This window comes from Tenebrio molitor, chromosome 7 (genome assembly GCF_963966145.1).
Source record: "Tenebrio molitor chromosome 7, icTenMoli1.1, whole genome shotgun sequence".
Classification (NCBI taxonomy): Eukaryota; Metazoa; Arthropoda; class Insecta; order Coleoptera; family Tenebrionidae; genus Tenebrio; species Tenebrio molitor.
The window spans coordinates 5,065,544-5,084,665 of NC_091052.1; the positions used below are offsets into that span (position 1 = coordinate 5,065,544).

At 34.0% G+C, this 19,122-nt stretch overlaps 2 protein-coding genes across 5 annotated transcripts in view; one reads left to right on the forward strand and one right to left on the reverse strand.

Annotated features, from left to right (window-relative positions):
- Window positions 1-19,122, reverse strand: part of LOC138135556 (uncharacterized) — a 68,980-nt gene that overhangs the window by 46,130 nt on the left and 3,728 nt on the right. For 2 of the 4 annotated variants that reach the window (XM_069054314.1, XM_069054312.1), the window contains exon 1: window positions 6,218-6,717. The exons of the other annotated variants lie outside the window; for them this stretch is intronic. In XM_069054314.1, coding sequence (XP_068910415.1) covers window positions 6,218-6,266 — 49 coding nt within the window. In that variant the 5' untranslated portion in view covers window positions 6,267-6,717. Of the gene's footprint in view, window positions 1-6,217; window positions 6,718-19,122 lie in introns of those variants that run through there. 4 annotated transcript variants of the gene reach the window in all.
- The window catches only part of LOC138135555 (glutamate receptor 1-like), a 51,165-nt gene continuing 38,748 nt past the window's right edge, over window positions 6,706-19,122 (forward strand). The window contains exon 1 of the mRNA XM_069054309.1: window positions 6,706-6,859. Within this exon, the coding sequence (XP_068910410.1) occupies window positions 6,794-6,859 (66 nt within the window). The 5' untranslated portion in view covers window positions 6,706-6,793. The remainder of the gene's footprint in view (window positions 6,860-19,122) is intronic.

The following is a 19,122-nucleotide window of genomic DNA, read 5'->3' on the forward strand; positions in this document are numbered from 1 at the left end:
TCGTATCTCGGAATGCATCTTCGGAATGCCACTTTGCTTGTCGCCAATTTTTTTCTCGTAATATATTAGATACGTCGGCTTTCAATAGCGCAATCATCGTCACCATCAAAGAACAGTTAATTAATATAGTGGAATGACGGATATGAAGAATGTCTTCAGTCCGCAACGAAAAAAAGTATCAATAGACATCGTTAAAAACAAATAGAATCAGACTTGTATCAACTGCGATCAATCATCCAGGTCGATTCCGTCGTCGTAGTCGTCCAAGAAGGAGAGTGTTGGCTTCTTGGGCGTCGGCGAATGCATCGCAGAGTATCTCTTTCGCAAAATTTGGAGCATGTCTCGGACAGGTGTCTCTCTATCGAACGAAACTGTCGTCGGTTTTTTTAACATGGCATTTGCGAGGCATTCAATTGTGATTGTTGGTCTTTCGATGTCTTCAACGTCGGTTAAATTTAGCAAATGGTATGGAAATGGTGGAGGTGGCGGAATGTTAACGACGAACTTGTCTTTAACAGTGACATCTTCATTGCAACGTAACTTACAAGAATTGCGGCGGCGCTTCTTCCAAATTTTCGGTCGCGATAATCGATAATCATCTGACTGGGTGTCACTTGACAGATTAGAGCTTTTATCGTTTTCGGGCACCACATTGATGACGCAGCGATACGACGGGAAGATTCCGCTCGGTAGCTTCAGCAGAAACTTCCCTATGCTCTCCCTAGAGCCTATTTTCTCCCAAGTTAACATAATTGCTTTTTTCAAACTTGACCGAACTGATCAATGTCAAACGCAAAACACAAACAAATCACTCTGTTGGTTACCAAGCAAACAAGCAACACGATTTTTTTCTAGAGTCAAGTCACACAACAACCGTAAAATTCACCTTTTTTGAACAGGCTGAACACCCAGCGATAATTATTTTTTAAATGCTGCGCCAAATGGTTTCCGATTCATTATGCCAGTATTGACTTGGACTATTAAACGATAAAGAGCGATCCATGAATTTTTAATGACGATTTATGAGGTTGCAAAATCGTGAGAATTTTACTTGTCAAGGTTGAGAACATCCGGAAACACATCGTTTTAAAAGTGTACATTCATGAAAGCCAATCTTATTGTAATTGTTTCGTGTTTGATATTTGATGATAACAGTGTAGTATGGGGATCGTAAATTATTTTCTTTGTTAACCATAAATGATCCGTTAAAAATCATATCCGATCTTTCAATGTTCCCATAAAATTATCTTTGTCGGACATCTTACTTATTTTGTAATCAAAAATAAAAACACCTGTACATTTTTACTTTTGTAATTTAATCGAATTTCTTAGAAGAGGTAGTGATTTTAAAGATATCACAAAATTGTAACTTCTGATAAACGTAAATGCTCAAACTAAGAAGCTACTGAAGCATTTATTCGGTTTTCTCAATGAAAATAAATCAATATTTAAATGGTGACAATCAATTAAATGGAGTACATATTACTGACAATATACATCGTGGGCCCAAAAAAACGGTACAAATTTTGTACCCCATTTCAGCTACCTTAGAGCTTCTGCAATTATTGGGCACTGGCGAAGACGATTACAAATGGTAGCTAATAAAAATATTGAACCATATCTGTAAACTTCTAATTGAGATAATTTTTTTTAAACAATAAACACCTTCAAAACCAGAATTATTGCAAGCGTTCATGTTATGACGCACAACTTTTGCAAAGCAAGGGGCTTCGCCTTTTCTATAAAAATGGGGCTTTTCACTGGTATATTAATCATGTAAAAAACTTATTAACTCAGGAAGATAGAGGAGCGTACAAAGTTTGTACCGTTTTTTTCGGCCCACTATGTATGTATAGCACGCTATCTGCAACTTTATTGACCAGCAGCATATTGGAAAACAAGCTAGAGCAAATAATTTTTCCATAAAATTGTTGATATCATCAAAGGTGAAGCATAATTCAATGTTTAATAACAAGTTTAAGTGTAAATTTTCCAATTGCGCAAATACCATTTTATATTGGCAACACGTCGGCAACGACAATTTACGAGACTATATACAAAAGTTTAACACAACATTTTAAAACACTTCATTGGAATGTTATCAATTGATGGAATGCTTTACCATTTTCATAATGCGTGTCAGATTAGAAAACCTTGAAGAAAACTATATCAAAACGTAGTTCAACCAAGTTAAACAACAATATATTAATCCATCAACGAATGTAGTTATCACCGATCTATTATACTTTTAAAAAATTAATTAAGGCATGTTTTAACAAAAATACTTATCAAAGTAATAGGTATGATCATAACTAGTGCGAAGTGACGATGCAGGAACATTAATAGTAGTATAACGAAAATGAAAAGTGAGGCGCCAGCCGAGTGCGAAAATCTCACGAGCAAACGACACTTTCCAGCGAGTTTTGTACACTATTTTTCCTACGACACTGAAAAAAGTCATTTATTGCAAATATATTTATTTTTTAGAATCAATAAAATTAATGGTCAGATTATTAATTTGACAGTTTCAGATAACTCTCCAATGTAAGCTATCAGTACATTTTCAAAAAAAGACGATTTTACTCCTTCTTTGTTTCACCAATTCATAACTTGTTTGTAGGAAAACTCGTACATGTCCCTGGATTTAGGTGGTAATAGGTTGAGAGAATTATTTTTTGTGTCTTCGGCTGCTGTATATATTCCATATCTATAGACGAGTCGCTATCTATATCCATCGTTTTCTACAAAGCCGATAACCGTTTGTATAATCTGTTTCAAAATCAAAAATCCACCACCTGTTGAATTATGTTGGCAGAAAAAAAGAAATCCCTAGAAAAAGTTTAATATTTTTTGGGTTGCCTCAACCTCCCGCCAAAATTTGACATTGAACTGTTGAGTTTATTTACGAAACACAAAATTATTATTATGTACAAAAAGGTTTTAGCTACCATATCATACTTTTTGAGTGAAATAATAAAATGAGAATAAAGACACGATGAACTACGACCAAAACGACTGTCCAACAGTTTTCTTTCATAACCCCACTTTTTTCTGACACTTGCAGACACACTAAAAACAAAAGTCGGCGACGTTGTCGGTTGTATTTTCGAGTTAGAATGCACTGTTGGTGGATTTTTGATTTTGAAACAGATTATAGCTCATAACTTGCCCGAAAATTTTTGACGTTTCTCTTGAGCGTTCGTTTCAGAGAAACAAAATAGCAACATACTTGATAAAAGTAAATTATTACGTTATAACCGTACGTTATTATAACGCACGGATTTTTGACAGATGAATGAAATTGTCAACTTTCATGCCTACTCAATTGTCTGAAATTGACATCTTTCTTATAGTGTCGTAGGAAAATTAAAAAAAAAAAAAAAAAACAATAGGTACATAATAGGATGTCACAATGCAGTTTAAAAATTCCAGTCAAAAACATGGTCCAAACTTACTGTTACGTCAAAAAAATTGTTAAATAAATTGAGTCATGTTTCGTAAAATTTGTGGGTTCATTATACCTAATTTCTACAAATGATGGTTCTAGGCGTAGACATCGTTCAAAGTACAAAGTATGAACTAAAAGCACACCTCATTATATAATTAAACAGTTGTGTTTTCCACGTACGTCAGCATGCACGTTGATCCTTATTAAGAAACAGATAACCGTAACACCACCTTCGTTCAGTAAAAAATATGTTTATAAGAAGAAACAAGTTTGTGTGACTGTTTTTTATTGTGTTCAAAATGCAAAACAGCAGCAAATTCAGTTTACTGTTTTTTGATAGTGTTTAGAATGCACATTCTTGACGACGAAATCAGTCAAAAGTCGATACAAATGCATTAGAGAGCCATGCTTACAAATTGTGCAAAGAAGGACGCACCAGCTGGACTGGAAGAGAAGAATACCTGAATATATTACGCTGCTGAAACATTTTTCAGCGACTTTTTGTTCGTTTTAGACGGAGTCTCCCCGACTCTCAATGCACGTCAATTTGTTTTCGTTTCGTTTTAAATTTTATAAGCCATACACGGCATGGAATGCGTTGATTTTTAGGCCAGCAATTATAAATTCAACTCCGCGCCGACATGTCTTGTACACGAGATCCAGTCTGATGCACCTTTGACGTAACGAGCCTTTCCAAACAGGTACATATTTCAAGTTACGAAGCGGTTTTAGATGAGATTTCGACTGAAGTATCGATATTGCATAAATTAAGAGTTAAACAATGCCTTGTAAAAACCACTCGACAAATCATCGATTTGATTATGCATAAAGGTTAATTGCTCACATTTTCGGTTCAACACTTCCAGTTCCGGCTGAGATCTCCGATTAATTCTGACAGAAATTCCAAAATTATTTGTTCTGGTGTTACGTAAACTGCTGATGCGACCTTGAAGAACAACAAGTTCTGCAAAAAATGCGTTTTCTTCGCCTAATAAAATGATAAATCAAGGTGTTGATTTACAGTGCAAAGTGTTTGTCCAAGATAACGTCACAGAACAATAAAACGAAGATCAAAGATCGTATCTTTTTTCACACAAACTTCATTAGTCACACCTGGAATTGATGAGTCCAAAGTGCAATATTTAAACCGCCGGTAAAGATTATCGGATTGTATTTCCTATTTGAGATTTTGCATTGTTCTCCTAGACCCACCCATGTAATCTGCACTTATTAACACCCAACAACAATACAAAATAAAAATGAATTATTAATGCATTATTTTTCAATAACCTTATCACGCTAGACATTTCTTCCACAAATCATTTACCGGAGGAAATCAAACGGCTATGCATGAATAAAAAGCCTTGACATTGCAAACAAACACATTAAGCGCACACAAATAATGTACTTTTCCTCAATCAACTCGATTATTTTTAGAACAATCAGTCAAACATGAAAAAATGTTCTAATATATATTTTGGTATTTTTACTCTGGAGGCTGGCGCGTTCTATTTCTTTCCCCCGAACTGACACCTGTTGATTAGCTGCTACGTAATATTGCAAATATTATCCTCATAGGCGCACCCGTCACTATACCTGCCTGTTTACTGAAAATACAGATACATACTGATAATATTATTATACTGCCTTAATAATATTAGTCTACTGTTAATAAAATTCAAGGGCAAATATTTTTTCGTCAAAATTGTGATTACCCCTCGCGCAAAATTTTCCCAAATATATCTACTGAATTTACAATTTTTCAAAGGACATTAAAAAAATTACCTGATAATATTGATCTTCCATCACGAACTGTGACAAATTTAATTTATTTCAGTTTACAGCGGTGAAAATTCATGGTACAGCATGGAATTTTTTTCAACCGGTTTGTCAATCCAAGGATCTCGCATTGACAACCAAAACAATATCGTTCCGAGGCATGAATAAGATTTTAATAAATCAACGATCCACAAAAGTCAAAATGGCAAGCTTCAACTAACCAAAAAAATTATTTATAGAAATTAATGGACAATATTATTACGTTCGATTCATAGTTAATTTAATTCGATGGGTTGAGTATTGTTGGAGATATAATGTAGGTTCTGACAATGAGTAATTACCAAGTAATTAAACATTTACATTAACAATTTGATTATACTATCAACAAATTTATATGTAGACAGTGTTTTATGTGAAAATTATCTTATCAGTCACAGCATCATCTGAAAGTTGACCAAACATTATGTAACGGTTTTGTTTTTTTTTTAAATACATATTGTAGTTGTGGATTTAACTAAATGCATGTAGTGTACGGAATGGATGAAAAAAATTTAAATCGCAGGAAACCAATCGTTCCGCGGATATGACGACCTTGCAGTAATTTTATATTTCAGAAACTTTTTTAGATGGAATAGTCAATGATTTTACAATGTCGACGTTTCAGATCAGGTACCACGCTCCACAAATTGGATAGTTAAGAACAGACTTCTTTTTTGAAGAATCGCTTTAAAGACGCGTTGTTAGATTTTCTGTTCTTCCAATGTGGCATAGTTATTATCAGTGAATTAAATCTCGGAATGCATTCGATAAGATAAGCATTACACGGTGATTTTTTGGGTAATAAATGGATGAAAATTGTAAAACCGTTATTGCCGCGTGCATGTGTTTCGTTATTTTTAGCAGGCTGCCTACATGTGTCATTAACAGATGAAAAAAATTACATAATTAATAGCGAGTTAGTCTCGAGGCTACGAAAGAAATTAGACTCACCGGGATTGTATTCGTAGTAAGACGGCGTACAACTGGTCGAGGTGCACATGGTGGTGTTGAATTTATTTACACTAGATAAATAAAAAGCACTACCCCAAACTGTCGAAGAATTTTCTGATTTCTAAGCCGGTAATAATTAGGCGGATATTTCGCGGGAAAACTGCACAACTATTGTGAAAAGCCATCAATCACGCATATCAGATAGTGTTTCATTGGCGCGATAAATCCGGGATTCGATCCGGACCCGGAGACCTCAAAATTGGAATCTTGATTGAGGAACGACGAAAACGGAAAAGATGAGTTAGTTTAGCGACCAGCGATTAGACGCGAGGTTGATGATAATTGCACATGGGAATTGCGGAAGACACTATCACTGTCATCAGGAGCCTCCACTTCTTATAAGCGAAAAACAGCACGTGGTCTCGGCGAAATTCAAATATTTTTTTATTTGATAAACAAGTTTCGTCGGCACGTGACAGGCGGTTACGGTAACTCGCGACCAGGTTGTGGAGTACTGAAGTGTCGCGGCCAGGTAGCCGGTTAATAAATGAGTACTCGGGTTAACCAGTTAACGAGATGAAGTTAGGCTGTGACCACCTCGCTTACCGGCAACTTCACGAATGCTGGGGCGTTCTCGAACAGGTGAGTGGCGCAGTCGCGTGTATCTTCATAACGCGAGGTCAGTGTTTACATATCGGCTCGTTGTTGACATTGTTTGTGCAAAATTAGACGTGTACCACCAGGAAAATTAAGACGTGCTAAGTGAATTAACACCCTTTAAGGTTAGGCGACAAACAAGAACGGCTGAGGTCGGGGCGTCTTGTACGGACGCAGGACGAGCTTTCAGGAATTCACCGCGGGTACCGGACCCCGGATTAATTATTGTTATTCTCGCTGGCGGCTGACCTCTTAGCGTTTCCTTGTCCTGCCTTATACTTATTTGCAAAAACCGCCTTGTCGAATATATATTTTTTTGCCTTAATTTGCTGCACGCATCCGGTGGTCGGTTTAGGGTACGACCCACGACTGAAACTCTGACTGAAACCCAGCGTCGAAAAGCTACAGCCGCTTCAGGAACGAACTCACAAATTGGCAATTACAGCGGCGTTCTTCATTATAAAAAAAAAGAAAAAAATACGATGTCGATCATGCTCCCTTTCTCGTACCTTCCCACAGGTAAAAAAAGCTGACATAAAAAATGAGAAATTGACTTATTTTCCATTTTAACTTAAAGTGAGCTCTATTACATGCATAGTAGTGTTCAGAGTGTGTTAAAAAAATCTAAATTCTGGCATTTTTCCAGAAGTTCCGTGAGAACCACTACAAGTTTAGTAGACAAATCCAGAGTTTAGTAAAATATGTAATTCGTTTTAAAAATTTGTATAAAGTCAAGAACAGAATAAACGTTACAATAAATGACTCTCAACATCGAAATGAGGAAGCAATTTTTTCATAAAATAACTCTTTTGGCTGTAAAATAAGCACATGAGGTAAGCGAGCTGATCAGCTGATAGTGATAACATTTGGAAAACATTTGTCATTGCTTCACACGACCTGACTCGTAAATTACCCTTCAATTTCAGGAATATGTATTTTGGCATTTTAAACTTTTTCTTTTATGTTCCTTCCTCGACAACGCTGTCTGGACACTACGTAAAACAGATTTTGCAATAAAAGAAATCAATCTTTAATTAACACGGAGAATCAGATTCAATGACACTAGACATAAAAATGAGGAAGCGGTTTTTTTATGAAAATATATTTTTATAATTAACGTCAATAGAATGATAAGGTAAGTTGGTGTGCAAACGCAGACGATTTAAAAAACAGATTTTTCATTGTTTCAAAATAACAAACTCGAGCATTACATTTTTATGGTGGGAGTATTATTTAATAAGAAACAAACAGTTTGTTTTTCATTAGGATTTAAATTTAATCAAATCCTGGACCAATAATATTTATCGTTCCTATTCTAACCGTGATAAATATTTTTATTAGGACGTGTAATAAAATTAAACGTCTCTTAACACGCCAGTAACAAACACCGTCGCCTTTGAATCACTTGATCAATTTTTAAAGTTCTGTTTGTACAGTTCCATGACGTATTTTTACACCATTTACACACAAAAGATACGATTTAGCAGTAGAATAAGTAATAATGATCGTAATAATAACTAATTTAATTATTGGAGGCTGGATAATTTCTTTTTTGATAATTCAATTCTTGCAAAACAAATTTTGTTCGACGACGTAAATAACCTGTGATTTATTTTTAAATAATATGCGACTATTTATAAATCAGTTCCTTGTATGGATTTGCAACATTATGCCATAAAAAACTAATAATAACCAATGAATTTAATTAATAGCAACTATGCGTGATTAATTACGATTAATATTTTGAAGGTCCTTGGCTATGCCTTCCTTAATTCGAACTTACATTGTCAAATTACTTTTTCAAATTTAACTCGCAAAGTGTTATCAGCTACGTTAAACCGATTTTAACGATAAATAATTGGCACGGACAGTTGTTTGAGTGGTGTAACATGTATGTGTACTTTTTATCGTTATTGTGTTGAATAAAAATATAGCAATAAAACGCCGCTAAAAAAGCACGTGTTGATAAAATAACACAAAACTTGAGTAGTGTATGTTCAAAGATATGCAATTTGATACAGCAACAACATGCAAAATATTATTATTTTTACCGAGTATTTTAATTACTTGTTTGGCATTTAAATGTGTGGCAACATAAAACCAATATTCTTATTTTGTAAATTAACCGAATTATTGGTACAGATTTATAAGTAAGATTTCAGAAACACACAGATTATGCGGATCCAGTGTTGCGAAAATGGTGAACGCTTTTAATCATCTCTGGTTCATTTTACAATCTTTATTTATGTGTTGTCGGCTTGGTAGCGAAATTCGTCCTTTGAGAAGATCCCACTTGTTATTGCAAAATTGTTCAACGTTTGCAAAACCTCTCGCGTACACCAATCATCGTCAATCTGATCACCTAATAAATAAAATATTACGACACGACGATCGTCTCGTAGACAAACAGATTAAATTAATTCCCTGACCTCCACCTATTTTTTAAAAGCGTTCGCTGTATGAATTCCCAATTTTTAAACTCTGACCACTGGAACTCCCCGACTTTCAAAAGTATGCAGACCGATCAAGACTAAACCTGTTTGTATTCTGTTCGGTTTAAAAATGTATGCGCAAAAGTGTAGGCCAGCGACTCACTTTTATATATTTTCCGAGTATCAGAATGGGTTTTTCTTAATGTGGAAAATTAGAGCAACAAGTTTCCGTGTTATTTAGCTCCAGGGGATCTTAAAACCCGATGTTTTATGCCTTACGAGAATCAATCCCAAAGATTCCAACTTTCATTGACGCAAGCTTACAGAGCAGTAACCTGCTACCATTAATTAATGAGTTATCTTTGCGTCAATTTTTGGGGAAATTTGTTGACATTTCTGACATCTACTACTATAAAGGAATTGCATAACTGATAATAATTATAATTATTTTGGACCACGAACAAGATGCAAAAAAAACGTTACATTCTTGTAAATTATATTGACAGTACTTGCCGCTTCTTACACTTGTTTAAATTATCCCTTCTTGAATAAAAAGTGTGGGAGTATGTACGTACTGTGGGCGGTTACTTTTCAACATTTTGCATTCATACTTGAGTGGCTCGTGACGCAGATGATACCTGCTACTTCTTGGTGCGGTGTAATCTTTCCAAGGAATGGCCATCCAAAGTTCACTCTCTGTACTTTGAACCGCATTTCTGTAGTGTTCAAATTCACGTCATCGTTTCTTGTTCGCGAACCGCCCCTCCAGGACCTTGCAAACATTTTTGAACCCGTGCAGGATGAACCTCGAACCCACATTTCTCTCCAAATAATTTACGTAATTATAAGGCAACGAAACAATCGCATTCTAGATACTTTTTCTACCTGGAGGAACGGTGGGAAGATGAATGTGCCTGTCTGACAGGGGAACCTCCACAGACGTTTACAATAATTTGCGTAATTTCTTGAAAACCGGCAAAAGCGATTTGCACCTTTTGCCATAAATTATCATAACTAATCCATTCATAATAGATATATTATGGAAAATTATGTAACTAGTTTTTAATACGAAATAGTAACGAGGCAAGTTCTTGGAAGACGTCTTAACCGGTTCAATTTAAAAACCATCGCGCACTGAACATTAATATTAAAATGTAAGACATTGATTATTTTTTTTGTCGATAGCTAACCTGCTTGCAGACTTTTATGACCAGCATTGTAAATTATATAACATTACCCGTATAACCACCTGTCACTGTACCTACATTATACTGTGTGCACATTTTTTGGTCCAGACAGTGACTTTCGATAATCACGCCATGCGTGTCACTATCATCATTCATTTTCATGACGTCCAATTCGGTTTTAATTAAGGGGAAATACTCATCGAAACATCAATGCACGCGGTTTAACAATTGGAATGATTTACAACCGTAATTGTTCGAGCTGCACTTCTATCCCGATGACAATACGTTATGTTTAAGTTGGACATTAACAGGTGACAATTTAGGACAATGACTTGAGATTAACTTGTTTATTAGTTACTCCAAAGATAATTGCGTTTTTGTTATTCAACAAACATCGTTAAAGTACAGCTACACCGCCACATTCGATTTGATTATTATTGAAATTAATATTACATATGGCTGCCTACCTGTATATAAATATTTGCTCTTTAATTAGCCATCGCGAATGGGGTCGAGCATGCGATGGGGGTGTTTCGGCACGATTTGGCTATAATTGCGTGAACCTTTTAGTTCTGATAAGAATATATCATCCACTTGAAAGGTCGAGGCCGTTACGCCTAAAGAAAGGTCATTGCTGAAACTTCCTCGACCATACAGAGTCACATATAGACAAGGCAATGTCATTAGTGGTGTGACTATAATTTTGAATGGTATTAATTAAGAGAAATTCTTCTAGTTGTCTGATTTTACAACGCCATTAATCACTTTTTATGGAACTTTTTGTTTTTGTTTTGTTGTTTTCCCTGAATAATGTCTGGGTCACGAATTATAATTTTGAGGAAAATTTTAAACCCAATTAAATGTAAACATCCAATTCTTGTAGAGCAGCACGTACAAATTACCTATTGTTCGTCGTTTTACAATAATTTTTACAGTATTATCTCACTGATAATGTTCTCTAGATTTTTTCTTGTGTAGTCACTGATGAAATATCTAATACAAGTATGTATGTCCTTAACTCCAAAACAACATCGAAACAATTATATTATCATACTTTCATCACTCCTAATTGTTTTCCGTTACTTTTATTTTTTGAAAGATTCCTACGAACACTACGTATTGGAATGAAGCGTCTGCAAGAATATAAAGTCGATAGACTTGTTCCACGACGAATATGTTAGTTGCTTATCTCCAGACATAATGAAATAAAATTATCATCACACTTTATTTGTGCACAAATTGTGTTGCAAAACACGTAATTAAATCAAAATAAATTACAGCGCAAAACAAACATACCTTGTTTTTAAATTGTCATATTCTCTTTTGGTGAAGCACCTCAACATTCTTCTTGAATTTATTGTGTACACACATTCATCCATTAGCATTCAATATCAATATTATCCGAAACCATTCATTTTAATTTGTATGAAAAAAAATCACATGATTATTTGCTTTAATTGTTAAATACAAAGAGGTCATGAACATGGGAGAAAAAAAAATGGATTTCCGAAGACATTTACTTTCTGAAAAATCAGCCAGACATCAGGCTGCGATCTACGATGCGGTCATTGTCAAGTATAATTAATACTTAGTTGTTAAATAGTTGGTACTAATTGTACTTGACAATGACCCTTAGAGGAATTTACCAAAAAATTGTAAACATCATTGGACAAACGAGTTACAAGAATGAATCCATCAGATGATTATTGTAAATTCACACATTCAAACTGACATAGATAGATTATTTTTCTCGATGTAAACAATTTACAATTAAGAACATCTGTTATCGTATTGCATTTTGTAATTAATTTGGCAACTATGTATGTACCTACTTCAAAGAAATATGATGAACTATTCAAAAAATCAATAAAAACAACTCGGTGTTGTTTACGTTCCAGTGAAGCAGATAATCTGGATTACAGAGAATCTATAATCCTACATCATAATTGTATTGTAATGTGTCCCTAATTATTCATAAAAATTACATAAATCTTATGATTAGTTGATGTATGTGAAGGAAAATAGTTGTATAAAAAGAGCAAGAAATTGATGAAACGAAAAATTGTTGTAAGATAAAATATTCATTTGATATGTAATTTCCATATGAACAAATTATTATGCATAAATATGCACAAATTATGTAGATTTCGTGTTTTTCCATGACACTGGGATAAAAATTTCACGTTGTGTCCATCACTATCAAATGTGACACGAACTTCAATCAATCACCCTAACATTTTGATTTTTTTTTTCAAAATTTCATACAATAAGGCAGTTAGAATACAAAAATACTACAAATAAGTCGATGGTTTCGTGGTAAAGATAACAGCGAAATTCTTGTTCTGTGGCTTAAAACTTCAATCATCACTATCTAATCAGTTCTAAAATCGAAGATGAAATCAAAATACGCAATAATATGATACGTACAATTTAAATTTTGCAGTACAAATCAATAACAAACGACGGAAAAACGGAAATTTTTATGAAGATGATGATTTTAATCAGTTCGTCTCTAGAGCATAAGTAAACATTTAATGAAACTGTAGGTAAGTCTACTTAAATAATTTGCACACTACTGTAGGTAAGTAAAATGCATTCACGTTATTTTGGCATAATGGGAAGAAATTTTGCATTTAATTTGGCAGTAAAGCTGTCTGTTGAATTAAGTTATGTTTTTCTAAGTTTGAGGTTATAAATAGCGTCAATGTCAAGTGCATTGTTGTTAGTTTTACTAGTTTGCAATAGAAAAATACTCAGACATCGCGGGAAATTCAGCAACATATTATGTTCATTTTGATAGGTTCGCATGTCACTTTAGTGACGGAAATCAAACAGTGCGTCCAACGTTAAAAAAATTAATCATGGACTCCCATTATGCCAAAACAACGTGATCAGTGTTTACATAAACTAGGCAAAAATGAATGAATCCTTTTTTGAATTTTTCATAAATACCGTTTAAAATTTGTAATGAAACGTGTTACAAGTATATTAATATACACATTAAATGTAATGTTTCAAGTACTTGTAACATTTTAAATTTATCTTGTGTTTAAGAATATGTGGGAGGATTGGGGCAATTATTTTGCTTTCCAAGAAAAATTGTGGAATTCCCTATTCATTTTTGCCTAGTTTACTTTGCATAGTGGGAGATTCACATGATTTGGCTTAAAATGACTGCCGAATGTTAAATAACATTTTAGCAAATCGTTTTTTTGGAAAGCGGTTACGCACATACGTTCATTATTTGTGAATTTGGAGAATGTGACTTTCGTTAGTTTTCCTGTTTGCGACATGGAAGTTAATGCTGTCTGTCTCCAGCAACAACGGAATTAGCAATCAATATCTAATTATCCGGTACGGCCAGAGGGCTTTATTACGAAAATGCAGGAAGTTTCGAAAACAAATGACAACCAGTTGAATTTTTGGAAAATAACACAACTTTTTGCCACAAATGGATGAAGGTTATTGTTGCTTAATTGAAAAACCAATTCACTTAACGTTCACATAAAATATTTAACTGAACAAAAAATGAATTGGTACTTTCAATACTGTGTCAAGTTGGTAGTGGTGAAGTAAGGTTAAAAAATGATGAACCAATCTAATTAAGAGAGAATGACTCCTGAATACGTCCTTAGAAAATCATATGAACAGGTGACTCACCCTGCTTTACCCGACACATCCTTCAAAACATTTAATTGGTAGGCCAGTATCTGGTTAGCCAAAGCTAAAATTACAATCCTTTCGAAACATTTTTATTGTGGTCAGACAAACAATGCACCCATAATACACCTAATTAATATTAAAAGATGGAATAAACGTGACCGCATACAGTAAAATGCAATTGAAAAGCACGTTTCTTGCTTCAAACGTAACGTTATTACAGGAAACATTCTCTCAGGTTCATGTTTATGTCACATAATTAGCACATCCGGAAAAAAGACTGAACAATAGAACGTTTCAGTGAAAACATTTGTCCTTCTGATAAATAAGTGCATGCTACCGATTAAAATTGAAATTGCTGGACTTTCTCCACTTCATCGGTCTCTTCCTAGCGGATTCACGCACAAATCATCTTATTAATTAAATATCAACTATGTGTCGTGTGAAATCTAACATACTTCGAGAGGTTGTCAACTTTTAGGTTGCCTTCACTTTTGCTTTCAGGCTTTTTGGTTTGAGACCACATTGTGTCAATCCTAGAGTTACGAACGTTCAATTTAGGCAAATACTTGTTGGAATATTTATATACGTAGTGTTAACTCGTCATTTAAATATGTAAATTATGACTCTATCGGTGAATCGAAAATTGTTAGATAAATTTTGCGAAACTCTAACTAGTGCCAACAATCCTTTACTAATGAAATTTGTTAACTAGTAACCGTTCGCGATAAACACAACTAGAAAACATCACGCAGCTTGATATGGCGACGACAAAAAAAATTCAATCTAGGTTACGCACCTAGAAGATGTATCAAAGATAATATCAAATAGATAATAATAAATAATTCAGATCGATTACTCTAGTTTTAGACTAGGAGAGCAACTTTCAAATATTTCAGAGACACAGATATTTTTACATAATATGGCAAAATTTTCTATGCCTACGCGACAATGATATAACGCAAATTTACTCCATAGGTATAGATTTTGGTACGCTTTAACAGTAATAGTGACGTTTATTTTGTAAATATTTTGTAACCATGAAAGTTTAAAAACATTAAAGAAAATCCAAAGTAATAACGTTATCACTTTTGAAAACTTTCTGGGTTTTTTTTGTAATATGTATTTAAAGTTAAATACCTACTCTAGCTGTTCCATTTATGTTCAAACTGAACATCAAACAATATACCCAATGACGAAACAAACAAAGCCTTGACGTTTTCATTTCTACGTTCTTTTTTATTACGAGTATATCTCAATCATAATCTCTGTTTTTGATACTAAAATGAGTGCAAAATCGGCCCTTTAAAGTACTAAAGCTTTAAAGTTGCTTAGATAGCAACAAATTCACCTACATTTTGAACAATGATAATAGACATTTATAATAAATATACATGGCTATGAAACAACAATTGACCATTTCTATGTCAACGATTAATGACACATTACTTCGGATAAGTACTTTTTTTATTATAATTTTCAGATTGTAGTGCAGATATAATAAAAAATAGCCTATGATACACGTGTACAAGGGCATTTAAAGCACTTGCAACGTTAAAAGCACTCCGCTACGCGGTGTGCTCTTAAACTCGTCGCGCGTGCTGTAAAGGTTTCCTTATAAACTCGTATCATAATTGTATTCTATTTATGTATTTTTGTCCTCTATTCTCTTAATTTCATAATTCACAAACTGAAGCCAATATTACAGCAATTACAATTTAATTATGGTGTACACTTATTAAACTTAAGTTATAAATTACCAGTTGGACTCAAGTTTAGAAAACAAGCAGAAATATTTTTTGCTCTTCATTGAATTGATTATGCACATAAAAAGAAGAGATATATGTATTCTCTTCAAATATTCTTCCTAGTGAAAAGTCTCGTTTCTAAATAAAAAAATGTCAGGAAACTAAATCTAATGTGAGTCTCACATCTTGAATACAATCAATGTGAGTAAAAAGCACACACGACATCAACTTCCGTTCGAACCGGAAATAGAAATGCTCAGGCAAACAAGCTTTAATGGATACTTCAAACGACTTTATCATATTATTGAAAGACATTTTATGTTTCTGTGGTAAAGTATCAACGTTTAGCACCACGATTAGGTATCAAACTCTCTACAAACTAATGCTAAATCGAGCATTTCATTATGCTAACTTTCCACGCTACTCAGGTCTCTCAAGCTACTTGAATGAAAGTGACACCGATCATTTTCTTCCGAAGAAGACATTCTCTATAAAGTTTAATGAAAAATAAACACGTATTTTTCCATCCGACCAGTCGTAAATGCGATTTCGTCGTTTACTAAATTACTCTTTGGTATGCAACTGTGGTATTGCGATTCGATTTTTTGTGTTTTCATCAAATGTCATGGCTTTTATATACTGTCATTATCTGCATTGTGTCTAGGGTCACTTATCACTGAGACTTTTAAATGTCAATGTTTTTATTGTACTTTGTCGCACAACGACGAACATGATTTCCTATTTTTACATTTAAATAAAATCCATCAAACTTAATGTGACACCAAGCATATTATCACCTTGACATCCAGACAAACATATTTATGGCCAAACAAGTAATATTTTTCCGAAGGCATCGATTTTTGCGTTTCTGGCGCATCTGTAATGTCACATTAATTTGTGTTGTAAACTTGGCAGTACTCTAGCATTTCCATAAATAAATCAAACGTAACGCTAATCAAAAAGTTTCCTTGCGAATGATAATAAAATCTGCTGAAAATAGTCTCTGGACGTTGTTTTTGTGCTTCGCCAAGCCGTGAACTAAATACGTCAAGAGTAATCACAGACCCGTAATTCACCCTTTTAAGATCATAGGTACTTACAAGAATACTAAAATAAATAATAATAAATGAATTGCACGAATGAGATATATGGCAATTGTACCAATAGAAAACAAGTGAATTATATGTTGAAGGTTAATGATTTCGACAATTTGAGTGGCAATGAGGATACGTTGAATTACCGCCAATTGCTAGTACAATCATCCAATGATAGCTCGCAACTCAAGTCTCGAGAGGGATCTTCCAGCGAAATGGTCTAGCGGTGCAATTTCGCCACTTAGTGTGCATCTTTCGACAATTGCCACCGACCATAGTGCAATTGCGGACGTTCCGCAGGTGAAATACTCGGCATTCCCTCGTATGACATCGTAAATCAGGGTTACCGTTAGTTGAATGCATGCTACGCTATGGTCATTCTTCTGTACCGCATCGGAATTATTTATGGTACTCGCGGTACTCACCTGTTGGAAGTCCTCGGATGCGCAAACCACAAGGTTATGTTATTGTATTTGTAAATTTGTCGCAGAAAATACGGTTTTCTTCGAGACGGTGTTTGGTTTAATCGATGCCTTTCCAAGATATTAACCTTGCCTTCTTTTGATCCTTTGTGGCGGGCTGTTTTATCTACCTAATTTTACCGGGGAAAAGATGTAACCTGGCTGCAATAATGTGTATTTAATGACCGGCATTATCTATGTGACAGCAGTCATATAACATTCATAATTCATTGTGCCATCACAAAAAAAAATATTGTTATATTAGTTAAACAGCCTTGGAGCTCTACATACTTAAAAAAAAATCTTGAAAAGCAAATAAAAGTCAAAAATGAATAAATTTACAACAAACGTAACTAATTGAATGACGGTTCGAACTAGTACTATCTGGATAAACGAGAAAATAACCTGAAATTATCTCTCTCGACAACATTGTTCACGAAGCAATAAAAGTAACTTAATTAACATTAAATATACTCTTAATTTGGTACGAATGGTGTCATTTAATTGCTCTTGGAAGTCGGTGCTACAAAAATAGCTTTCGCTCATCAAGAAATATGTACTTCACTTTGTAACAAGTGTGTATGAATGTGTATTGAAATCTACATAGTTACTGGAGTGACGTCCTAGTTCAATTCTCATTAAAACTTTTGCCAGAGTTTTTAAACAAAAGACTAAAATTAAAGAGAGAATGTTTACTTTCTAAAAAATATTTAACTGGTTATTGAGGAGACGTTATCGAAACTACAAACACTTTGTTGTTTCCAAACAAGTATATATCCATTATACCGAAGAGAAATTAGGTACGAGTAATTCTGCACTTAAAACTGAAAATGTATATTGAACTCTTGTTTTCTTTTCACAGAACTGTTATGTAAATATTAAAATGGGAAAGTAATTATCTGTGCGTTTTTATTTAATTAAAACACTGCAGTTTTACTGCAATCATGGTGTGTACTTAGTTTTATTAATCGCAACATTCGTACACGTTTGATTTCGTATTATCTCGGGAAAAAAAACTACAGAATAAACAACTGATCAATTAATTAACTGGAAACATCTCGAACAAAATGTCGCAATTTTAGACTGTTTCAGAAACAAATTTATCATATTTCGGACAATCTGGTTTCCAAATAATTTGCAGTCATCTTCAAACAAATATAAATACATTGGGAACTGGAGATAACGAAAATTTCACTGTGTATATCTATCTGTACCACCATAAAATTTCCAATTGATTAACCAACACTGTGGGTGGACTAAAAATGTTACAAACTGACTATTAATTCTAATGACCCGATTTTATCATTTTAAAAACTAGTTTCAAAAAATTACACCTGTTTTGGTGACGGAAAAAAGTAAATCCCAGCACCTATTGCAAGAATCCATCATGATTCTCTTCTTGTTAATTGTTTTTACCAACAACAACACATAAATATTCAAAACTAGCATAATTGTTTTTTAAAAAACTACAGAAGCGATAACGATGTTGTGAACATTTACTTTTTTCTTGGAACCATTTCGACATCCGTTTAATGTACTGTAAGGGTATTAAAACACCTATAAAGTTTTACTCAAATAATAAAAATATTGGCAACAAATAACACAGAAACTTTGTTTTAAAAAGTAAACAATACGCATATCAGGTTTACTTTAGGAGTAAAATTTG